Raw genomic sequence first — 25,522 nt, 5'->3', positions numbered from 1 at the left:
GGGTTATTATAAGCAATTGCAGGCGGGTGCGGGTGAACAAACAGTTGACCCGTGCACCACTAGACAAGTGCCTGTTTCACTTCCTTTCCCGCCAGAGTTGCCATATAGGCGGGTTCCAGAAAATTGGTCTGTATAGGTTGCGCTGTTTTGGGCTCCTTCTAGGTTACACCGCGGTCGCCATGGCATTTCAAAAAAACGTATTTCAATATGATCTGCTGCTGCTGACTGTCAGGCAGTTTCTGATTGAGTGAGGAGGGCCGAAGCCTTTTTAGCCATGACCTCAGAGGTCCGGAGGGGTGTGGTGTTAAGAGAGCGCTACAGCAGGCAGCTGAAGACAGAAGCACGCTTGCTTGCACGTCGTCGTGAAAAAGTTTTACCAGTTGTAGGTTTTATTTGATGTATTTATCTATGCAAGTCAGTTAAGAACAATTTCTTATTTACAATGACGGCCCACCAAAAGGCCTCCTGCGGGGATGGGGGCTGGGATTCCAAACAAAACACACATTACGACAAGACAGACACCACTACATAAACAACAACAACTTAAATAACATGGTAGCAACACAACATGACAGCAGCACAAACATTATTGGGCACAGAGAACAGCACATAGGGCAACAAGGTTGAGACAACAATAAAGCACGCGAAGGTAAGTTATTTAGATTGACATTATGGAGACACCTATTTCCAAACCTTTTCCCATAAACACAATCAAGAAATAACGCTGACATTACTGGAATACAAATGTAAGCGCATTAGATGAATTCGGTCGGAGGTGATTTGCATTCTAATGTCGAATTTACTTATGGAAAATCGTACCAAGCGATGGGTTTTACGCATGCTCTGTTCTAGCGCTGCGCAAGTGGACATTTGAAATGGAAGTTATGGAACTCCCTCGCATGCTTCTGTTGTGGAGAAAAGTCCACAATGAAACTGACATTAAATGTGGAGTATGATACATGTGCGTTAGAGCACTCACGTCTGTCGCCTTGAAGTGCTTTGAAAGGCTGGTCATGGCTCACATCAACACCATTATCCAAGAAACCCTAGACCCACTCCAATTTGCATACTGCCCTACCAGATCCACAGATGATGCAATCTCTATTGCACTTCACACTGCCCTTTCCCACCTGGACAAAAGGAACACCTATGTGAGAATGCTATTCATTGACTACAGCTCAGCGTTCAACACTATAGTGCCCTCAAAGCTCATCACTAAGCTAAGGACCCTGGGACTAAACACGTCCCTCTGCAACTGGATCCTGGACTTCCTGACAGGCCGCCCCCAGGTGGCAAGGGTAGGTACCAACACATCCGCAACGCTGATCCTCAACCCCCTCAGGGGTGCATGCTCAGTCCTCGCCTGTACTCCCTGTTCACACATGACTGCACGGCCAGGCACGACTCCAACACCATTACATTTGCTGATGACACAACAACCTGATCACCGATCACGATGAGACAGCCTACAGGGAGGTCAGAGACCTGGCAGTGTGGTGCCAGGACAACAACCTCTCCCTCAACGTGATCAAGACAACGGAGATGATTGTGGACTGCAGAAAAAGGAGGACCGAGCACCACCCCATTCTCATCAACAGGGCTGTAGTGGAGCAGGTTGAGTGCTTCAAGTTCCTTGGTGCCCAGATCACCAACAAACTAACATGGTTCAAGCACACCAAGACCGTCATGAAGAGGGCACGACAAAACCTATTCCCCCTCAGGAGACTGAAAAGATTTGGCATGGGCCTTCAAATCCTCAAAAGGTTCCACAGCTGCACCATCGAGAGCATCCTGACTGGCTGTATCAGTGCCTGGTATGGCAATTGCTCGGCCTCCGACCGCAAGGCACTACAGAGGGTAGTGCGTACGGCCCAGTACATCACTGGGGCCAAGCTTCCTGCCATCCTGGACCTCTATACTAGGCGTGTCAGAAGAAGGCCCTAAAAATTGTCAAAGACTCCAGCCACCTTAGTCATAGACTGTTCTCTTTGCTACCACATGGCAAGCGGTACCGGAGTGCCTACCACATGGCAAGCGGTACCGGAGTGCCAAGTCTAGGTCCAAGAGCCTTCTAAAACAGCTTCTACCCCCAAGCCATAAGACTCCTGAACATCTAGTCAAATGGCTACCCAGACTATTTGCATTGCCCCACCCCACCCCTTTTACGCTGTCACTTTAATAACTCTATCTACATGTACATATTACCTCAACTAACCGGTGCCCCTGCACATTAACTCTGTACCTGTACCCCCTGTACATAGCCTCTCTATTGTTATTTTACTGCCACTCTTTAGTCATTTGTAACTTTTATTTATTATTCTTACTTTTTGTAGGTATTTTTTTTGTTATTGCATTGTTGGTTATTAAAGGCTTGTAAGTAAGCATTTCAATGTAAGGTCTACCTACACCTGTTGTGTTCTGCGCATGTGCCAAAATGTGATTTTATATGTTGGCCTACAAGTAGCCTAGCCTATTAATTTATATGCTAATGTAGCCTTATCCTACCATTTGCCACAATACATATGTTGAAATGGTGTTATCTCTGGAGTCATTGCAAATCAATTTGTGCCAACTATTAATGACTGTTTGTTTAGTTAAAACAATTGTAAGTTATCTTTCGTGATCATAGTCACAGCTCTATCGCAATTGCCAGCTTGTTGTTAGAATACATTAGATCGACGGTAAAACAAAACCATTTTTTTCCCAAGAATATTCAGTTCATATCCATGTTATAAATATTCGTTCGGTGATTGAAATTCCAGCAACAAAAGCAATGTTACCTGTAAATCTGATGTAGTTATGTACATGCCAAAATTGATTTATTTATAATAACAGCGTTCATTTGACATCAATACATGTCGATTTATCTGGCGAGTTTAATAAAGGCGAATTATATTTTGTCTTGCAACATATTCAAATTAATGTATTATGTCACGCTAGCTCGCAATATTATTTTGATGGAAAACTGAATTTTGATAATTTCGTCGTTACAAGTTAAGTAGATATTAATTCTTAATTCGCTGTATTATGTTATGGAAAATGGGTTTATTAGGTTTAATGTGTCAAACTCCTCTATTACTACGAGAAAGGGGCTAGCTTTCAGGGCTTGTTGGTGGGTTTTGTATGGACAATAGGCATCTTTTTTTAACCAAACCTGGCAACCTTGTTTCCCGCTATTTTTATCTTCCGGATTTAAGCAAGGCTCATGGCAGCAGATAGCACAATGTGTAATGGCCAAGAAACGGCCTCGATGAACGGAGAGCCATCTTTCAAGCGACATCGGGAGAGTGGACAGGTCGAGTCCCTGCGGATTCCGAAGGAACCTCGGAATAAAGTAACCGTGGTCCTCGGTGCGCAATGGGGAGACGAGGGAAAGGGGAAAGTGGTTGACCTGCTAGCACTGGACGCGGATTTAGTCTGCAGGTGTCAGGTACGTAGCTACTCTAACTAGCTAGCAAACAATGCATTTTGAACTTGACAAAAGTACGCCAGTCGTTCTGCTGCGTTGGCTAGGCAAAACCAATTCTAGTTAGTGTATATAATATTTAGGAAATGTGCTTACTAGATAAATTGCTAAATAGCTAAAGTTATCATGCGAACGTTAGCATTGCTAGCTAAGCATGTTATCTGGTGGTAGTGGGTAACAACCCACAACAACAAATGGGTTATCTAGCTACAGTAACGAGTGGGTATAGTTTGGGACGTTTCAACCGGAATCTGTTCCAAACACTTCGTAAATAATAAGGTTGCCAAAAAACAACGCATACAAAGTTGTATAGTGGGCAGAATAAGATACCGGGTAGGGAGTGGGTAAATTTGTTACATTTTTCCGAATAAAACGTGGTGATTGAAAAACGTATCACTCTGGTAGCCTATGGACAAGCTTTAAGCATAAACTATGTGGGTAGTTGATGCCTATTCGGCAGCTATTTAGCTAGGTGAATTGATCATCCTACTTTGTTGGCATCCTTGTTATTTAAGTTTTGGACAGATTCCTGTTGGAAAGTTCCACAAATCATGCCCACCCTACAGTAACAATTGCAGTTCACTAAATGTATTTTGTCGGCTTCCCTGGTAAAATACTGCCTACATTGGTTTCATTCGGCTAGTTTTGACTGGTGAGTAATAAACCGTTAACTACACAAACACGTGTCCGCATTTTGTACTAAACTGGAGTTTTATAGCTGTTGAAACAAAGCTTTTCCAGTTAACAGGTAACACTTATTCACATTTGTCTGTGCTCTGTGATGTAGTTGTAAAAAAAAAACGTGAATGAACTTATCACCGTGGGGTGAAACAAATTCATGCTTTGTACTTTCAATGCCTTTTTCCTGAAGGTTGGTAAACAATGGTGCAAAAATATGTTGCCAGTTAACTGGTACTTACACGTTCGTTCACTGTTTGGCTGTACTCAATTTCTGCTCCTTCTCTTGTTGTTTGTGTAAATGTTGTCTCTTTCAGGGAGGCAACAACGCAGGCCACACAGTGGTGGTGGACTCTGTGGAGTACGACTTCCACTTGCTGCCCAGTGGAGTGCTCAACAAGAAGGCTGTCTCATTTATTGGTGAGTTGACCCTCTTACACTTCAGCCTCCACGATGGTTTCATTGGTTTGGTTTCCTATTCAAACCATCCGTAACTGAACTGCTCATCCGCAGGGAACGGGGTTGTGATACACCTGCCTGGCCTCTTCGAGGAGGCTGAAAAGAACCTGCAGAAAGGCAACGGTGAGTATTGGCAATTGAAGAGGCCTGCAGGAAAGATGATGGTGATGAAGGAAGTGGATTCCACTGATAACACTTGACCTGCTATTTGTTATTGTCCAGGACTGCAAGGATGGGAGACGCGGTTAAAGATATCTGACCGTGCACACATTGGTAAGACATGGCTGTTTGATTTATAAGTCTTTGGTTTAGTGTCTTGCAATTCTATGAATTTATGATTTTTTTTGTGTATCTGCTTTTAGTGTTCAACTTCCACCAAGCTGTTGATGGGATCCAGGAACAACAGAGACAGCTACAGGCGGGAAACAAGTGCGTGGGTTTTATTGTATGAGGAAGTGATGGTGACTGTTCATAAAGCGTCTCCGATTTGGAGTGCTTATCTGAGACTCTTTGAAGACGACGCCCTGTTCTTCATTTTACTATGTGGTGAAAGTGGTTGTAGCAACAACGACAAAATATTGAAGTCATGGTAGCCTTTTAGGGCTACTGCAAAGGCAGTGTTCATTAATGCTGTGGCATTCCTGAATGTCCATTCTTCTGATTTTGATGGATTGTTTTCCAGTTTGGGAACCACCAAAAAGGGCATTGGACCTGCCTATTCTTCCAAAGCTGCTCGCAATGGACTGCGAGTCTGTGACCTTGTGTCTGATTTCACTGTCTTTGCGGAGAAGTTAGTACCAAAATTATTGTTTGTAAGAATGCATGTAAGTTACCTGAAATACACTTTTGAACCTTAATGATTTTAACGATCACTAAAAAAGTTGATGTTGATTGGTAGCTGATGGCATTTCTTCGTCCACAGGTTCCGTGTGTTGGCAGGGCAATTCCTGAATATGTACCCCGACCTAAATGTTGATATTGACAATGAGCTGCAACAACTGAAGGTGAAAAGAACACTGCTTTAATGTCCCAATATACACTATGATTCAAAGGTTTGGGGTCACTTAGAAATTACCTTGTTTTTTAAAGAAAAGGAAAAAAGTTGTCCATTAAAATAACATCAAATTGATCAGAAATACAGGGTAGACATTGTTAATGTTGTAAATGACTATTGTAACTGGAAACGGCTGATTTTTATGGAATATCTACGTAGGCTTAGAGGCCCATTATCAGCAACCATCACTCCTGTGTTCCAATGGCACGTTGTTAGCTAATCCAAGTGTATCATTTTAAAAGGCTATTTGATTATCAGAAAACCCTTTTGCAATTATGTTAGCACAGCTGAAAACTTGTTCTGATTAAAGAAGCAATAAAACTGTCCTGGGTTCGATTACAGGCTCAAAATAGCCAGAAACAAAGCCTTTTTTTCTGAAAATCGTCAGTCTATTCTTGTTCTGAGAAATGAAGGCTATTCCATGCTAGAAACTGAAGATCTCGTACTACTCCCTTCACAGAAGCGCGCAAACTGGCTTTAACCAGAATAGAAAGAGGAGTAGTGGGAGGCCCTGGTGCACAACTGAGCAAGAGGACAAGTACACTAGAGTGTCTAATTTGAGAAACGGACGCCTCAAGTCCTCAACTGGCAGCTTCATTAAATAGTACCAGTCTCAACTTCAACAGTGAAGATGCGACTCCGGGATGCTGGCCTTTCAGCTGTGCTAACATAATTGTAAAAGGTTTTCTAATGATCAAGTAGCCTTTTAAAATGATACACTTGGATTAGCTAACACAACTTGCCATTGGAACACAGAAGTGATGGTTGCTGATAAAAAAAATGTGGCTGTTTCCAGCTACAATAGTCACTTACAACATTAACAATGTCTACACTGTGTTTCTGATCAAGTTGATGTTATTTTAATGGGGGAAAAAAAGCTTTTCTTTCAAAAACGAGGACATTTCTACGTGACCCCAAACTTTTGAACGGTAGTGTATATTATAGCTAGCTTCATAAAAATAAAAATCTTTGTTCTGAGCCATAATCACCTGCCCAGGTTGCAGTCAAATCAAATGTTAATGTGAAATGCTTGCTTACAAGCCCTTAACCAACAATGCAGTTCAAGAAATAGTTAAGAAAATATTGCTAAATAAACTAGAGTTGAAAGTAACATTTAAGATGACATAATTACGAGGCTATATGCAGGGGGTACCAAGTCAATGTGCAGGTTAGTCAAGGTAATATGTAGGTAGGGGTAAAGTGACTATGCATAGATAAACAGCGAGAAGCAGCAGTGTTAAAACAAAGGGGCGGGGGGTCAATGTAAATAGTCCAGGTGGCCGTTTTATTCATTGTTCAGCAGTCTAATGGCTTGGAGGTAGATGCTGTTAATGGGCCTTTTGGACCTAGACTTGGCATTCCGGTACAGCTTGCTGTGTGGTAGCAAAGAGAACAGTCTATGACTGCGGTGGCTGGAGTCTTTGACCCAAAAAATTGTGCCTTCCTCTGACACCGCCTAGTGTATAGGTCCTGGATGGCAGGAAGCTTGGCCCCAGTGATGTATTGGTCCATACGCACTAAACTCTAGCGTCTTACCATCGGATGCCGAGCAGTTGCCGTATGAGGGGATGATGCAACTGGTCAGGATGCTCTTGATGGTGCAGTTGTAGGACTTTTTGAGGATCCATGCCAAATATTTTCAGTCTCATAAGGGGAGAAAAGGTGAAGATGGCGCGACAACATGACTGTCTTGGTGTGTTTGGACCATGGTAGTTTGTTGGTGATGTGGACATGACCCTCCTTTTCCTGTAGTCCACAATCATCTCCTTTGTCTGGATCACGTTGAGGGAGAGGTTGTTGTCCGGGCACCACACTGCCAGCTCTCTTGACCTCCTGTTTAGTCCCTGGGTCCTTAGCTTAGTGATGAGCTTTGTGGGCACTATGGTGTTGAACACTGAGCTGTAGTCAATGAACAGCATTCTCACACAGGTGTTCCTTTTGTCCAGGTGGGAATGGGCAGTGTGGAGTGCGATTGAGATTGCGTCGTCTGTGGATTGGTTTAGGCGGTATGCAAATTGGTGTGGGTCTAGGGTTTCTGGGATGATGGTGTTGATGTGAGCCATGACCAGCCTTTCAGAGCACTTCATGGTGACCGACGTGAGTTCTACGGGGCGGTAGTCATTTCGGCAGGTTACCTTTGCATTCTTGGTGACATGGACTATGGTGGTCTGCTTGAAACATGTAGGTTTTTAGCTTTGGTCAGGGAGATAGTTGCTGTGAGTACACACCCTGGTAATGCATAAAATGAATATAGCTTGTGTGGTTGGCTCGCGTCACTGGGAAGCTTGCGGCTAGGTTTCCCTTTGTATGCCATAATAGTTTGCAAGCCCTGCCACATCTGGCGAGCGTCAGCCGGTGTAGTAGGATTCAATCTTAGTCCTCTATTGACGGTTTGCCTGTTTGATGGTTTGTATGAGGGCATAGCAGGATTTATTTTAAGTGTCTGGATAAGTGTCCCGCTCCTTGAAAGCGGCAACTTTAGCTCGGTACGGATGTTGCCTGTAAATCCATTACTTCTGGTTGGGATATGTCGTCCCCACAGTGACAGTAAGTACATCGTCGATGCACTTATTGATGAAGCCAGTGACTGTGGTATACTCCTCAATGCCATTGGATGAATCCCGGAACATATTCCAGTCTGCTAGTAAAACAGTCCTGTAGCGTCCGTGTCATCTGACCACTTTCGTATTGAGTTAGTCGCTGGTACTTCCTACCTTTGCTTGTTAGCAGGAATCAGGAGGATATAATTATGGTCAGATTTGCCAAATGGAGGGAGAGCTTTATGCATCTGTGTGTGGAGTAAACGTGGTCTAGAGTTATTATTTGTTTAATGTTTGTGACACGTGATATGCTGGTAGAAGTTAGGTCAAACAGATTTAAGTTTGCCTGCGGATGAAGTCCCTGACCATTTGGAGCGCCGCTTCTGGATGAGTATTTTCTTGTCTGCTTCTGGTTAGGGATGCTAGTCCACTTATCTCTTGTTTGTGCCCAATGAATGTGATCCTGTTCTCTCTACAGGCAATTTCTGTCTCAATTGAGCTGATTCCATGCAGAACAGCTCTTGTTAGTCTTTCAAGGGGAGCTAGAAAACGTAAGATACTGAGATGTTTCTCTATGTAGGTAGGTGGTTACTGATTTTTTATTTTTTTTTCTCCCTCTTTTCCAGGTGTATGCTGAGAGGTTGCGGCCCCTTGTCACCGATGGGGTGTACTTCATGCACAAGGCCCTCACTGGTCCCAGTAAGAAGATTCTGGTGGAGGGAGCCAATGCAGCCCTCTTGGATATTGACTTTGGTGAGAACAGAAGGGTTTGAGGGGGGGTAAATTATTATGCTATTTAGTGATGGCCATTGGAATATAATTTGAAGGAAATCAAACAATTTGTATTTTTCAGGCACCTACCCATTTGTGACATCCTCTAACTGCACTGCTGGGGGGGTGTGCACTGGCCTGGGTGTGCCCCCGTCCTATGTGGGGAGAGTGTATGGTGTGGTCAAGGCCTACACCACCCGGGTGGGTGTTGGAGCTTTCCCCACTGAGCAGGACAATGTGAGTGGATAGTGTTTGTGTTTTGCAGAATTGTCTTAAGTCATACAGTATGAATTTCTAGGGGTGTAAACTTACTGTCTAGGAACCGTCTCTTCTAGTACTTAATATTTACATTCAGTTTATAGTGAATCCCAGATCTGACTGCTGTGTTGATTGTGGTCCAGGAGATTGGCAACTTGTTGCAGTCCAGAGGGAGGGAGTTTGGTGTGACGACGGGCCGGCGGCGCCGCTGTGGCTGGCTTGACTTGATCCTTGTCAGATATGCCCACATGGTCAACGGCTTCACTGCGTAAGGCTCGGTCTCGCCTCCTGCTTGTCCTTCTTTCTGGATGTGTTCCATACTGTATGCATTGTAATTATTAGATCACCGTGTTCAGTCTGTTGTACTTGTGCATGCCTCCGCTATGTTCAGTTGCTGTCTATTTATTGCATAACTGTTTGACACCACTGTTTCTCTCCGACAGCATTGCTCTGACCAAGCTTGACGTCCTCGACACGCTGCCAGAGATCAAAGTGGGTGTGTCCTACACTGTAGATGACGAATCCCTTCCCAGTTTTCCTGGTAAGTTTCTCCCTGTCTAGGGGTACTTATTTTATACAGTTGCTCTGTTCACTTTACCCTTACACATTTGATTTGGCTTGCCCTGCATGCTGACTCCCATCTTATTCCCTGTCTTTCCCTCTGTAGCCAATATGGACATGCTGATGCGGGTGTCAGTGAAGTACGAGACGCTACCTGGATGGTGCTGCAGCACTGAGGATGTGCGGTGCTTTGAGGAGCTGCCCCCTCAGGCACAGAGCTACATCCGCTTCATCGAGGACTTCTTGCAAGTGCCAGGTTAGTCAAGAAACAAGTATTTATGGTGATTATGCAGCCTTACTGAAAACCAACCTTGTTTTGATAATTGATGATATATTCACCATGAATTTGATTTTATTTGCAGTGAAATGGGTTGGAGTTGGGAAATCCAGAGAAAGCATGATCAAGCTGTTCTGATCAGTTTGGGAACTGATATCTTTTGGTTTTCTTGCCATTACATCAGCTGATTGGGAGAAGAATGATGTTGATGAATACTTGGATGACCATAAACCTTGGGCTAAATTCCCAAAGTCTGTTCTGCAGAAAAGCAAAAACTTCACCAGCAACGTTATTAGTGAAATGTATAACCTGCATTCTATAGCTTTCTTTTCTTCTGATGTGACAAGACAATATATTGACCATTATGTTCATCCTCTGTGTGTAATGGACAGACAGGTATTAAATCTTAAACAACTGTGGTAACCATACCAGGCTTTCATCAACCATTTCATTGAAGTAGTAATGTTTTTACAACTGTTTGGGTTGTTTTGTTTGCTTTCTTTTAAAACAAGATTTTAAAATTACTTCACCTTGCAGTTATTTTTTACATTATCTTTGCTTAAGGGTTGCGATACTAGGCTAATGTTTTTAAGGAGGCCTCATAATTAGGTCTTTGGATGAGCTGGCCTGTTGTACGAAGGAATTATTGTCAGGATTTTAGATTCTAAAGGGATGCTGTCTGAATGCCTTGATTTTCTATTGACCATTAAAACTTCTTCAGGATTGGTGGGTCCCCTGCGGGACGGTTGAGCTAACGTAGGCTAATGCGATTAGCATGAGGTTGTAAGTAACAAACATTTCCCAGGACATAGACATATCTGATATTGGCAGAAAGCTTAAATTCTTGTTAATCTAACTGCACTGTCCAATTTACAGTAGCTATTTCAGTGAAAGAATACCATGCTATTGTCTGAGGCGATTGCACAGTTTTGAACATAGTTATTAATAAACATATTAGGCACATTTGGGCAGTCTTGATATAAAATTTTGAACAGAAATGCAATGGTTCATTGAATCAGACTAAAACTTTGCACATACACTGCCATCTAGTGGCCAATATCCAGATTACACCTGGGCTGGTTAAATTATGGCCTTTCTCTTGCATCTTCAAAGATGATGGTACAGAAAAATACAGTATATAAAATATATTGTATTTTACCAGCTCTAATGTGTTTTTCTCCTACATTCCTTTCACATTTCCACAAACTTCTATGTTTCCTTTCAAATGGTACCAAGAAAATGCATATCCTTGCTACAGGCAGTTAGATTTGGGTATGTCATTTTAGGCGAAAATAGAAAAAAAGGGGGCTGATCCTTAACCTCTTTTAAGATCAAGAACTTGTGATTGCACACAAACACACCTGCTGATGTTTAGAACCTGGGTGGAACTCAACTTTTAATGTATATACAAACTACAAATGTTTTCCATTTCTTTCGGTGTAATGAAGTAAACAATATGCTTCTACTCCCCTACAATTATCAATAAAATTCTAAGTGTCATTGCTGTTTTGTTGATTATTATCATGTGCATATTCTTCTCTGGAGTATTTGGTCTGCTGTCCAATAAAAGCGGTAATTTCCCTTCCCTCTTTGTCAATGGCCCTGTTCAAGAGGATCATAAGCGTAATGTTGTTCATAAATTGACTGACTTATTGATCAAATTATGAGCAGCTATTTATGATTCAAGGTTCTTTGTAGGTCAGTCGGCAGTTGTCTGCAATGTGGAACAAGTCCATTTTCAAGACTAGCCGTGTTCTTGACCATCAAATCCATGATGCATTGTGGGTAAATGGTGACTGACTGAGCGACAAATCTGTTGTAGCTTGAAACACAAGCATTTCGCGACACCCGCAATAACATCTGTTAAATGTGTATGTGATCAATAAAATGTGAATACAATAAGTAGTTATTTATGATGCAATGTGATTTGTAGACCAGTCAATTGGCTGTTGCCTGCAATGTCGAACAAGCCTTATTTCGGCCCCTTTTTCTCTGGTGTTAATCACCTCTTCGACCTGTGACCAGTCTATACACAGACAACATCACACTGACATTTCACACAAATGAGCCGAGCCATTCAAGCTGCAAAGGTCCTGGTTACATCCATTTGATAATGTGAAAAAAATATCCAAACTAGTACAGAATTATTTGATCACATGTATGATTTTAGGTTGAATTCTCATAAGGGCTATAATCTGTTCTCTATTTGGGATCTACAGCAAAGACATGCATGATGAATGGACTGGTCTGAATTTGTCCAACTGGGCACCCTTACAACGTAATGCGCTAAACTAGACGTATACGTGGCGCTGACGTCAGCGTTTAGCGGAAGGACCAGTTCCTTCGTAGGCAGTGGAGTGATCAAATAAAGATTATTTATTTACCGGTAAGAGATTGTTGGTATTTGAAACTTGATTATGTCTCGAAAAGATATCCTGATAACACTTGCTTAGTCATGTATCTACTCTGTTTTTGTCGTGCCAATATTTTATAGCTAACGTTAAGCTTATTCAGCTTTGGAAGACAGAACGCTAGCTACTAATAGCAGCAGGCTTGTTATGACTATTGGGCGTATTCGTTTTGCATGGCCCGATTGCCTCGGGTGTGCGGGTTGGAACATTTTAAACCATTCCATTGGTCCTTAAGTGAAATCTACACCCATCCTGGGCACCGGGTCATGTGAAATGAACTAGCCCATTTGCCGTTCACTCATCATCCACAAAACCTTTCAATTTTCTGTTAGTGCTAGCGTGTTACCTATATTCTCCTACATATGTATAACACTATTTATCAATATTGATGCCGTTTGTCCGATATAATATACTGTAACGACCCTGGGTTTATAAGCGCGGATATCGACTCTACCAGTTGAGCATACTTTTGGTGCACATTCGATAGCGCGCTGGACTTCGGGCTAGAAGGTCGAGGGTTCGCGCTCCCTGCTTGTTTCATTACAATACTTTACTGGATTCTGAGAGTAGCCTGGGCTATTTTGGACTGTTTGGCCAATCACTGAAGCTGGAGACTCATATCTCCCTCACTAGATTTAAGCACCAGCTGTCAGAGCAGCTCACAGATCACTGCACCTGTGCATAGCCCATCTGCTCATTCCCATACAGTTATTTATTATTACACATTAGCACCCGTCCCGCATCATTACTCTGGACGGTTCCGACTTAGAATATGTGGACAACTACAAATACCTAGGTGTCTGATTAGACTGAGAACTCTCCTTCCAGACTCACATGAAGCATCTCCAATCCAAAATTAAATCTAGAATCGGCTTCCTATTTCGTAACAAAGCCTCCTTCACTCATGCTGCCAAACATACCCTCGTAAAACTGACTATCCTACTGATCCTTGACTTCGGTGATGTCATTTACAAAATAGCCTCCAACACTCTACTCAGCAAATTGGATGCAGAAGAAGATGTGCATCTGTTTTGTCACCAAAGCCCCATATACCACCCATCACTGTGACCTGTATGCTCTAGTCGGCTGGCCCTCGCTACATATTCGTCGCCAGACCCACTGGCTCCAGGTCATCTAGAAGTCTTTGCTAGGTAAAGCCACGCCTTTTCTCAGCTCACTGGTCACAATAGCAGCACCCACCCATAGCACGCGCTCCAGCAGGTATCCCCAAAACCAATTCCTCCTGGTTAGGGATGCTAGTCCACTTATCTCTTGTTTGTGCCCAATGAATGTGATCCTGTTCTCTCTACAGTTCTCTGCTGCCAATGACTGGAACGAATTGCAAAAATCACTGAAGCTGGAGACTCATATCTCCCTCACTAACTTTAAGCACCAGCTGTCAGAGCAGCTCACAGGTCACTGCACCTGTGCATAGCCTATCTGTAAATAGCCCATCCAACTACCTCATCCCCATACTGTTATTTATTATTATTATTTTTTAGCTCCTTTGCACCCCAGTATCTCTACTTGCACATTCTTCTTCTGCACATCTATCACTCCAGTGTTTAATTGCTCAATTGTAATTATTTTGCCACTTTGGCCTATTTTTTTGCCTTATCTTACCTAATTTGCACACACTGTATATAGACTTTTTCTATTGTGTTATTGACTGTATGTTTGTTTATTCCATGTGTAACTTTGTTGTTGTTTGTGTCGCACTGCTTTGCTTTATCTTGGCCAGGTTGCAGTTGTAGATGAGAACTTGTTCTCAACTATCCTACCTGGTTAAATAAAGGTTAAATAACATTTTTACTAACAATCAAACACGTGCAAGGCATTCAGTGGATAAACAGCTAGTACCTCAACCAGTATAGGTTTGTTGGATTGTTCATTTTGCAATCCTGGGTTTTGTATATTTTTTAAGCAAGCACACTTTTCTTGACCAGAAGATTCTTGGTTGAGTTGTGAGTAAACCCCTTGATTGTAGTGATTGAATTTAGCTATGGGTCATTCAAGCTATTAGCATGTTTACAATCGGGCACATTATGTAACAGTACATTATGCTTTTTCTGGGAATCAGGATTTGGTGGTAGCTAAGAAAAAACGGTTTTACCTAACAGTTATTTACCCCAAACATTGGTTATCACATTTTTCATCGACTACTTATCTTTTAGTAAAAAAGAGAACACAAAGAAAAGTCTAGAAGTTGAGAAAAGTCTAGTAGACTAGTCTATCAGTGTATTGATTGCTACTCTCAAACCCAGAAAGTTCTTGAAGAGGATGTGTCTCTTTTGCTTTCTTTGCAGAGTGTCTGTATACATTCACACCAGTTGGTCTGTGGGCTTATTCTATCCTCAAGAACTCAAGTGAAACAATCTCCTTGTTGTCTGCCTAGTAGCTACTGTCTCATTTCAGACCCAGGGCTTTCCGGGACAGTTTTTGAGGAGCTTGTCATGTTGAGTACACAAGTGTTTTTGATGGATCTTTAAGATTATTCGTATTGAAATCTGACTCAGTTTTTCCTCCAGCAGGTGATGTGCCTGAGCATCCATGAACACGCGTCGTCGCCACGGTCCTAGGAACAGCCAGGAAGGGGTGTACCTAGGGCCTGCCCAGACCCAGTCACCGCTGATCCAGTTGCAGGACCCACAACTCACAGCCCCCAGTCCACTCCCACCTGCTCCACTGGTGGACATAAGCAACATGTCGGGCAGGGACCGCACCAATGAGTTCCAGTCAGTCTGCAGGTCACTACAGGGGAGACAGGTGAGCAACATGGAGAGACCGTATGTCTTTTAATAATAACATGTATGTTCTCAATTAGTATTAACTAGCTTTACCAAAATAGATGTGACAGATTAGCACCATAGAGAGATGTTTATTTATTATTGTTATGTACAGTTCCACTCAAAAGTTTGGACATAACTACTCTTTCCAGGGTTTTTCTTTATTTTTACAATTTTCTGCTTTGTAGAATAATAGTGAAGACATCAAAACTATGAAATAACACACATGGAATTTTGTAGTAACCAAAAAAGTGTTAAACAAATCAAAATATATTTGAGATTTGTCAAAGTAGCCAGCCTTTGCCTTGATGACAGCATTGTACACTCTTGGCATTCTCTCAACCAGCTTCATGAGGTATAGTCACCTGGAATGCATTTCAATTAACAGGTGTGCCTTGTTAAAAGTTAATTTGTAGAATTTCTTTCCTTCTTAATGTGTTTGAGCCAATCAGTTGTGTTGTGACAGGGTAGGGGGGTATACAGAAGATAGCCCTATTTGGTAAAATACCAAGTCCATATTATGACAAGAACAGGTCAAATAAGCAAAGAGAAATGACAGTCCATCATTACTTTAAGACATGAAGGTCAGTTAATCTGGAAAATGTCAAGTATTTTGAAAGTTTCTTAAAGTGCAGTCGCAAAAACTATCAAGTGCTATGATGAAACTGGCTCTCATGAGGACCGCCACAGGAAAGGAAGACCCAGAGTTACCTTTGCTGCAGAGAATAAGTTCATTAGAGTTACCAGCCTCAGAAATTGCAGCCCAAATATATGCTTCACAGAGTTCAAGTAACAGACACGTCTCAACATCAACTGTTCAGAGGAGACTGCATAAATCAGGCCTTCATGGTCCAATTGTGGCAAAGAAATCACTAGTAAAGGACACCAATAATAAGAATAGTCTTGCTTGGGCCAAGAAACTTGAGCAATGGATGTTAGACCGGTGGAAATCTGTCCTTTGGTCCGATGAGTCCAAATTTGAGTTTTTTAGTTCCAACCGCCTCGTCTTTGTGAGACGCAGATTAGGTGAACGGATGCTCTCCGCATGTGTGGTTCCTACCGTGAAGCATGGAGGAGGCGGTGTGATGGTGTGCTTTGCTGGTGACACTGTCTGTGATCTATTTAGAATTCAAGGCACACTTAACCAGCATGGCTACTGCAGCATTCTGCAGCGATATGCCATCCCGTCTGGTTTGTGCTTAGTGGGACTATCATTTGTTTTTCAACAGGACAATGATCCAACACACCTCCAGGCTGTGTAAGGGCTATTTTACCAAGAAGGAGAGTGATGGAGTGTTGCATCAGATGACCTGGCCTCCAAAATCATCCATCCTCAAACAAATTGAGATGGTTTGTGATGAGTTTTACTTCACAGCAGAGTGAAGGAATAGCAGCCAACAAGTGTTCAGCATATGTGGGAACTCCTTCAAGACTGTTGGAAAACTATTCCAGGTGAAGCTGGTTGAGAGAATGCCAAGAGTGTGCAAAGCTATCATCCAGGCTAAGGGTGGCTACTTTGAAGAATTTAAAATATTTGTTTTAACACTTTTTTTGTGAACAACATGATTCCATATGTGTTATTTCATAGTTTTGATGTCTTCACTATTATTCTACAGTGTATAAAATAGTACAAATAAAGAAATCCCCTTGATAGATAGGTGTGTCCAAACTTTTGACTGGTACTGTATGTTTTGAACGAGCACCAACTGTCGAATCATAACATTCAGGCACACCAAAATAGTTGTGCTTGACATTTGCACACTGATCAATGTTGGTTGATTGTTCCTTATTCTTCCTGTTTTCTTCAGAATGCGGTCCAGTCCAGCAAGCCAGCCCTCAGTGCAGTCAGACAGCGCAGTGACTTTACACTCATGGCAAAGTTAGGAGCATTACACTGTGTTATTAACATGTTATTGAATGAGAATAGGAGATGATTTTGAGAACAGATACATTTTATGTATAGCCTTCTATTGGTATCCCTATACTCAGCTGTTCGTTATGTTTCTTTGTATTTAACAGGAGGATTGGGAAGGACTTGAGTAACACTTTCGCCAAACTGGAAAAACTCACAATACGTAAGGAAGCAACTCTTTTAGTTTTTGCGTCCACAATGTGGCTGTGCATCTGGAACTCACTGACTCTTATCTTGTCTAGTTGCCAAAAGGAAATCTCTTTTTGATGACAAAGCTGTGGAGATTGAGGAGTTAACCTACATTGTTAAACAGGTGAGGAGATATGTATAGTAGATTTAGCTGCTATACTTTGTTGTTACTCTACAGAGTTTATACGTACAGGATGCTGTTCAGGAACACTTTATTAGATGCCCGTTGGGATGTGAAAGTAAAAGCAAGTTGTCTGTTTTTTCTTTTCTTTGTCCAGGACATAAACAGTCTGAATAAACAGATAGCACAGCTGCAGGGTCTTGTGCGCTCCAGACAGAGTCAGAATGGCAAACACCTACAGACACATTCCAACACCATCGTTGTCTCCCTCCAGGTAACTTCCAGGCTCTGACATTCTGATATGTCCATTGGTTTTATCCAATGAAGAATAGTGCATGTCACTTTTCCATGTAGCGTTCATTTTATAACAGCCCTTTTCTGTTCTAGTCCAAACTGGCATCAATGTCAAACGACTTCAAGTCGGTGCTGGAGGTCAGGACAGAGGTAAGACAGACACACATCTTTCACAGTAAATATTTTGACCAGACTAGTTTTGATTGGATGTTCCATGTATATTTGTTGATTTATAAACCGTTTTATACAGATTTTCTTCTCAACTCCCCCACACTCTTTTCCCTCTGCAGAACCTCAAAGAGCAGAAGAGTAGAAGAGATCAATTTTCTCAAGCCCCAGCATCCTCCTCCCATCTACATGCCAGCAACTTCGGTGAGAAACTATTATCAGCTCCACAGTACAAAACAAGCACTAAACAGTACAATCTGACCTCTCTCTCTCTCTCTCTCTCTCTCTCTCTCTCTCTCTCTCTCTCTCTCTCTCTCTCTCTCTCTCTCTCTCAGGTAACTCATTGTTAATGCAGGACGACTCTAAAAGGACAGCTGAAGTCTCTATAGACATGGACTGCCGTGCCAGCCAACAGCTGCAGCTTGTCAATGAACAGGTATTACCTCCAATCCTCTTGATGATGAGAAGCATTATAATGATTGTGACAATAACAGTGAAATAACAATTAAAACACACTTTGACGCAGTGTCCTCTTTCGATACAAATGCTTTTATTGACTGAGACTTGTTTCTGGAGTCATGTGTCAATCAATAATACTGTTTGTTGCTTAATAATTTGCATTCATTCTAAGTGGTGTCACTCTTATGGTGTGTTTGTATAGGACTCGTACATCCAGAGCCGTTCAGACACCATGCAGAACATAGAGACCACCATCGTAGAGCTGGGCTCCATCTTCCAGCAGCTGGCCCACATGGTGAAGGAGCAGGAGGAGACAGTGCAGAGGTGAGGGAGAGATGAAGAGAGAGCCAGAGATGATCAAGCCACTAGTTAAGATGCTTTTCCCCTGATATAACATTGTTGTTCTGATGTTTTGTTGAGCTTGCATATCCAGCAATGATCAGACAGGGCATGCAGTGGTAAGCCGGTTAATGAAACCTCTGACACTCATTGACCTCCCATTTCCCATCCTCTTTCCTGCAGAATTGATGCCAATGTGGAGGACACCCAGCTCAACGTGGACATGGCACACTCCGAGATCCTCAAGTACTTTCAGTCTGTTTCATCCAACCGCTGGCTCATGGTCAAAATCTTCCTCGTCCTCATAGTCTTCTTCATCGTCTTTGTGGTCTTCTTTGCTTGAGGAGCAGGGGGGCACTTGGCTAAGGATGAGAGATGGAGGGATTGTGCTGGAGGAGAGCAGTTTCTCCTTTATGTTTCATACTTTCTCTCCTTGTGGTTTAAAGAAAATACCACTACTAACACACAATTCTGCATATGCTAAGATGTGGTTATGTTGATAATGAATAGCTGTATGGTAGAAAGAAGTTGAAAAATATGATTATTCTTATTACCATCCATTAAATGGAGTAAATAGATGAAATCTATGATGCACGATAGAAGACTATTGCAGTTGGATTGAAACTATCTTCTGTTGTCTTCATGCGTTCTTTCTGTAATTTGTAGAAAACATTCCTACTTCTTGAAGGACAGGGTCAATCCAAAGAGAAATTGAGTCGGAATAGGAAACTGGTAGATTCATTTGGCCTTAAAAGACCTGTATGCTGAATCTCTGAGGGTCGTTACTCCTCACAATGCACCTCACTGCCAGCAGTAATACCTCCGTTAGGATGTTAGGGCTGATTGACAAGGCCATGTGAATGACCTCTGACCTTCAATCTCTTCTTTGATGGTTAGGAAAGCTGATAGGAAATGTTTGGCCACTCTTAACCTAAACTGTACATGCATTGTGTTCCACAATGATATCATGCACATGAAAGGACATCCATCATGACAGTCAACTTGCCGTGGTTGACCTGAGATAGATGAATGTACTGTGTAAGTGAAGCATTGCCAGTACTTCTGGTGCTTTTATTTTCTCTAGTCAGATACTGAACTGTATGTGCACAACTGCTTTGCCTTTTACAGCTACCATAGAATATCTTTGAATTAAGATACATTATTTTCAATAAACTGGTATTTAAATGATGTTCAATCAGAGTCTGCACATAACACCAAATGAGTGGTGTTTTACAGACAGATGTTCTACATTTTCACCCCCTGCCTCCCCCTAATACCCCCCCCCACACACACACACACACACACACATACACACACTTCATAAATGTTCAATGTTCACACATTTTTTGGGGACTAAATCTCTGTTTTATCTATGTCTCGGAGGTATCTGTAAAGGTAAATTTAATTGTAATTCAAATTTGTTATGTCTCTCCTTTTTGTTCAAGAGAATGACTTGGAGACACCAAAAATATATTCAAATATACAAACTCATCTGCTAAGCTAATATTCTGGAACCCAGAAATATTGGAATGGGCTTTTTTTTAAAACTGTTTCACACATTTGCTCTTCTCTGTCTCTGGATATCTTGGAGGAAGTATTGTAGGTCACTGCTAATTTTATTGATACCCCTAATTTCTGTATTTTATCATAAGCTTTTGTTGTAGAAACTGCAAATGTGTAAGCAAAAATTAAAAATAATTTTAAAAGTTTTGTTTTTCATTGTCAACAGGAATGTGTTTGTTTTAGTGTAGTCACCACCATAACACTGACACATAGGTTTATTGTTATCAAGTTTAGGGTTCATTCTAAATTAGTCAAACAGTTTGTTTGCATTCTTTGGAAGCTGAACAGTTTATTTACATAGCCTTGTTTTTCAGAATAATGAAATCTTCCATTAAGAAACAGAACATATACAGTGTCTTCAGGAAGTATTCATACCCCTTGACTTATTCCACATTTTGATATGTTACAACCTAAATACAACAGTTTTTTCCCCTCAGCCATCCACACACACACAATACCTCATAATGACAAATTGAAAACATGTTTTCAGACATTTTACCAAATGTTGTTGAGAATGAAATACAGAAATATCTCATTTATATAAGTATTCACACCCCTGAGTCAATACTTTGTAGAAGCACCTTTGGCGGCGATTACAGCTTTGAGTCGTCTTGGGCATGTCTGTATCGGCTTTGCACATCTGGATTTGGGGATTTTCTCCATTCTTCCTTACAGATTTTCTCAAGCTCTCTTAAGTTAGTTGGGGAGCGGCGTTCAACAGCAATGTTCAAGTCTTTCCACAGATTTTCAATGGAATTGAAGTCTGGGCTCTGGCTGGGCCACTCAAGGACTTCACATTCTTGTTCTGTTGCCATTCCAGCGTTGCATTGGCTGTATGCTTAGGGTCATTGTCCTGTTGGAATGTAAATCTTCGCCCCAGTCCAAGGTTGTTTGCACTCTGAAGCAGGTTCTCATCAAGGATTTACCTCTTATTTGGTTCCATTCCTCGTTCCCTCTATCCTTACCAGTCTCCCAGTCCCTGCTGCTGAAAAGCATCCCCATAGCATGATGCTGCCACAAAGCTTCACGGTAGAGATGGTGTTATATGGGTGATGAGCTGTGCATGGTTTCCTGCAGACATAGCGCTTTGCATTCTGCATTAATTTCTGTTTATAACTGCATTACAGACAAAGGTCCTGGAGCTCCATTAGTTTCCCGGGGGTAACAGTGTATGTCTCCCTCGGGTGTGGTCCTAGTCAGCTGTAGTAAATGTCTGCATATTTCTGTCAACCTCTCTTGGTGGAGACGGTCAGTGTGTTTCAGCAGGGCTCCAAACTCCAGCACCAGGGTGTGGGCGACCAGCTCCTCTGGGGAGTGCTGGGCTGGGACTGTGGTGGGCTCTGTGGAGGAGAACACAGATGTCCAGCAGAACATCTGAGGAGAAAGGGAAAGGTTGCAAACTAGAGGAGAGTGTTAAGTGAACACAGTGTGCTGATAGTTCAGAGTAGATAGAGTATGTTTGCCAGGAGAACAAAACAGGTAAAATGTCCAACCAGTTTTACCCAAATGACATGTATTTTACCAACAAGGCCACAGATCAAAATATGGTTCTATCTTGAAATACATTCACAAACAAATAAGTTGAATCATAATTATGTTGATGGAACAAGTCATTATATTTTGTTGATCCAATTAAAGTGAGTGTTCTTACCATAAAAATGTCAAATTAATATAAATAATCAGGAGTAACTAAGAATAAGTGACTGATCCAATGGGAGACAATGTATGACAGTATACTTTATCCTGTGATAGCCTCTATTAAGTGAGTACAGAAGCGTGTGTCTAAATTCTAATCCGAACTCTGTGTGAGCCCCTTATTGATGTGATCAGCATTTCCCCTGTCACTGGCAGCTTAACGTGCCTTGATTCAGTTTGGAAATAACTGCCACCGTCTGAGCAGAAGCACAGTCGCCATCTCCAGTTTATTTATTAGGGGGATTTTAGAATAGAAATAAATAACATTTTAGTAGCCAAACCACCACATGTACAGGGTTAAGGCCAAATCATGACTACATTAAAAACAACAGAACACACAAAGTCTCGGAAGCGAACCAGAGGTCTCATTTGTCTGTGCAGGAGTGATGGGGGCAGAGTGTCCACTCGTGGGCACAGGGGGCTCAGTCTGTGGTATGGGGCTGTCCCTCTGATGCACGAGATGAAGGCAGAGAAATGGAGGGAAACGATGTGGGCACGGGGGATACAGTCTGTGGCTCTAGGGAACCATGCAGTGGCACAGGAGAGACTGGGTGAGTGGGCCACCTCGAGCCCTGTCTGCGGGGCCTGGACGTGTATGTGGAGGGAGGGGTTGTGGGGCTTCCTGGGGTTAGAGGCCCGTCTGTATGGGGCTAACCTGTCCAGGTGCAGTGCCAATTTTCTCCCCCCGGGAGACAGCTGGACCCAGTACACCACCTCTCCCATCCTCGCCAGGAACCTGCAGGGCCCCACCAGTGACTGTCCAGCTTGGGGCATTGTCCTTTCTTTCTTAGGGGGCTGAAGACCCAGATCAGCTCCCCAGCCTCAAAGTGCCTTCCCCGGGTGTGCACATCATGGGTCATTTTCTGCTTCACACGTGCGTTCAACAGCTGTTCTCTCTGCTGATGATGTGGGCTGTCTCCTGGCGTACCCCGTCCCCGGGGGGACGGCAGGGCTGTCTCCTGGCGTACCCTGGCCCCGGGGGGGCGGCAGGGCTGTCTCCTGGCGTACCCCGGCCCCGGGGGGACGGCAGGGCTGTCTCCTGGCGTACCCCGGCCCCAGGGGGACGGCAGGGCTGTCACGGGGCCGACCAAGTAGCATGAGTAGGGCATGAGTAGGACAGGCTTGCGAAGGTGGAATCCTGGACAGCGGAGAAGCACGCCATGAGAACCATGGGCAGATGTTTTTCCTAGTCACGCTGTGTTTGGCAGAGATTATTAAAACCCTCCACGAAACCATTGCTTTGTGGGTGAAGTGGCGTCATACCGATCTTGTGCATACCCAGCCTCTCACACATGGTGGCAAACAGATGGTTTCTGCCTTGGCCGCTGTAAATTGATTCAACAGCGGCTCGTTTGCTCTCTCTCTCTCTCACTCTCTCTCCCTCTCTCTCTCTCTCTCTCTCTCTCTCTCTCTCTCTCTCTCTCTCTCTCTCTCTCTCTCTCTCTCTCTCTCTCTCTCTCTCTCTCTCTCTCTCTCTCTCTCCCTCTTACCCTTGTTTAAAAGCCTTTCTGGACAAGATGCGATTAGATTAAAGTGTAAAGTTCCTAGGCATATCGATTACAGTATAAGAGTGTGCTGGTGGTTTGCAGGTGGTGTGTTGGACCTATGGGGAAACGTCTTTCAGCCTCAGTCAGCTACCATACATGGCCACAATTCTGTAATGTCATGCACTGAACACTGTATAGACTGGAGGAATATGAGAAAACCATAGTAAAATGTATTTATTGGATACTGACTGTAATGTTTTTAAATCAATTGTCACTGGCAAGCTTCAATTTTATAGAAATGGTGAAATGAAGTCTCTGAGTGTGAGAACATGTGTGAGAACATTATCACAAGTTATATGAGACGACCAACCCACACGGCAGTTACTACGTTGTGGTACTTTTTTGCTAAGCCGCCTTGTAACAATATTTTACTTCTTGTTATCAGTGCACTGTGGCAAGCCCGTCTTCCACTAAATGGGACAAAATTGCAGACGCTTGCAAACAAATCCATTTCCAGACCCAGAAGTCCATGCATCATCAAAAATGGCAGAAAGGGGGCTTAGATGTAAAAAGGCCCTAATTGAAAAAAGTGCTCATGATGGAAGTCAAGTCATCATCCACCTCTTCTTTACTTCTCATATCCCTCCCTTTCCTCGTTTCTCCCCTCACCACCACCCACTCTCTCCTTTTCACATGTAATTGCCGGTCAATTTGCCATCAGTTAAATCAATGTAGACATTTCATCCCAATGAAGCTTGTTTTTCACTCCATTGCCCATCCCTTGTAAATCTGCCCCTTATCTCTCTGATCAACTCTCTCTTCATCTCTCTCTCTGTATTCTTTCTGCTTTGTCTCACTTGTCTTTGTTTAGGTAAACATCTTGTCAAGACAGAGAATACTAAGAAACCAAGGAGGAGAAGAACAAATGAGAATCTGAATCCTGCAGTCATCTCTGAGGGAACATAAGTAAGGACTTTTACATTTTATTATCTTTTCCTCGTAGAAATTACAAGGTAAGTTGCAATGGTGTTGATGACAACAAAAATGGTGTTTGACAGTATTGACATTTTGAGAATCATTTTTTATTAATTGAAAAAAAAAAGATCTTCCAATTCAGTTATTATTTCCATGCTGATGTCTTGAAATGAATCAGGGTCTGTGACAAATCTGTCAGCAATACATCACTATTTCTACACCATTGAATCTCTAGAGTTTATTGAAGGGTGTCTATATTGGTTGATGATCTTCTGGCTACCGGTTGGCTCAAGGCAATTCTAACAATTCTAACACTTTAGTTTCACCCCTTCCCTCTTCTGTACTTTCATCGTCAAATGTCCAGTTTCCACTCAGACCAGATATTCTGATTCTTGTCAGCACTTTATTAATTATTGTATATTCCTGTCTGTTTCCTTGTCTGAGTAATCAGTTCCTCTTTTATGTTTACTTCAAGATTCTCAGTATATGCAGTATATCTCCTGTATGCCTCTGTCTGTGCTTGGCCCTGATTTACCGACTCCCAGCCCTCTGAGTAATAAGACTCCTGTTTCACAGCAGTTGGACTCAGTTCAGTTTTTTTGTGAGCAAAGGGGATCTGTAGGCTCTCTCACAGATTGAATTGACGAAGCTGAATGTGTCTCAAAGTTCCTTTGGTGGGTGTATATAGCTAATCAAATGATCATTGTCTGCCAGTGCACCAGTAGTACAGTATAGAAGAAAGATTGGTATAACTTCCAATAATTTTCTTGATAGACCGTCTTATCATTTGCATGCAAGTATTATATTTATGCTTATTTTGCCTTAAAACTGTTGAATTGAACATAGTGTACATTGATTAAATGACTACAGTATATGCAGTGACAAAGGAAGAGACTGCCCCGGGAAGCTGATCTGGCCAGTGAGAGAGGGAGAAAGTTTATGTTTTCCTGTCAAAGCCTTGTTTAACTGAGTAGGGGACTAATATATTTCATACTCACTGACAATGATGGCAATAGGCCCAGAATTAACAGCGTATAGGTACATCAGTTAATTGCAAAC

The 25,522-nt window shown here is 42.5% G+C and overlaps 2 protein-coding genes across 3 annotated transcripts; both read left to right on the top strand.

Annotated features, from left to right (window-relative positions):
* Positions 1-202: 202 nt before the first annotated feature.
* LOC110509981 (adenylosuccinate synthetase isozyme 2) lies at positions 203-11,649 on the top strand. The gene is made up of 14 exons (XM_036967799.1): positions 203-649; positions 3,198-3,430; positions 4,462-4,564; positions 4,658-4,726; positions 4,826-4,876; positions 4,966-5,032; positions 5,286-5,393; positions 5,526-5,607; positions 8,824-8,950; positions 9,051-9,205; positions 9,370-9,494; positions 9,670-9,767; positions 9,894-10,043; positions 10,150-11,649. Exons 2-14 carry the CDS (start codon positions 3,206-3,208, stop codon positions 10,200-10,202), a joined length of 1,413 nt encoding a protein of 470 aa, XP_036823694.1. The 5' UTR covers positions 203-649; positions 3,198-3,205; the 3' UTR covers positions 10,203-11,649.
* A 658-nt stretch (positions 11,650-12,307) lies between these two features.
* LOC110509980 (syntaxin-5) lies at positions 12,308-20,453 on the top strand. 2 transcript variants are annotated; one of them, XM_021591235.2, is made up of 11 exons: positions 12,308-12,450; positions 15,007-15,241; positions 17,070-17,140; positions 17,281-17,336; positions 17,416-17,486; positions 17,641-17,757; positions 17,871-17,927; positions 18,068-18,149; positions 18,281-18,381; positions 18,607-18,728; positions 18,927-20,453. In XM_021591235.2, exons 2-11 carry the CDS (start codon positions 15,026-15,028, stop codon positions 19,084-19,086), a joined length of 1,053 nt encoding a protein of 350 aa, XP_021446910.2. In that variant the 5' UTR covers positions 12,308-12,450; positions 15,007-15,025; the 3' UTR covers positions 19,087-20,453. The 2 variants fall into 2 exon arrangements, with proteins under 2 accessions (XP_021446910.2, XP_021446909.2); XM_021591234.2 differs by having other exon boundaries at positions 15,004-15,241; positions 18,927-20,449.
* Positions 20,454-25,522: the final 5,069 nt, after the last annotated feature.

Source organism: Oncorhynchus mykiss, chromosome Y (genome assembly GCF_013265735.2).
Source record: "Oncorhynchus mykiss isolate Arlee chromosome Y, USDA_OmykA_1.1, whole genome shotgun sequence".
NCBI classification, from domain to species: Eukaryota; Metazoa; Chordata; class Actinopteri; order Salmoniformes; family Salmonidae; genus Oncorhynchus; species Oncorhynchus mykiss.
The sequence above is the reverse complement of the archived record's forward strand: the minus strand, read 5'-3'. Positions and strand labels throughout refer to the sequence as shown.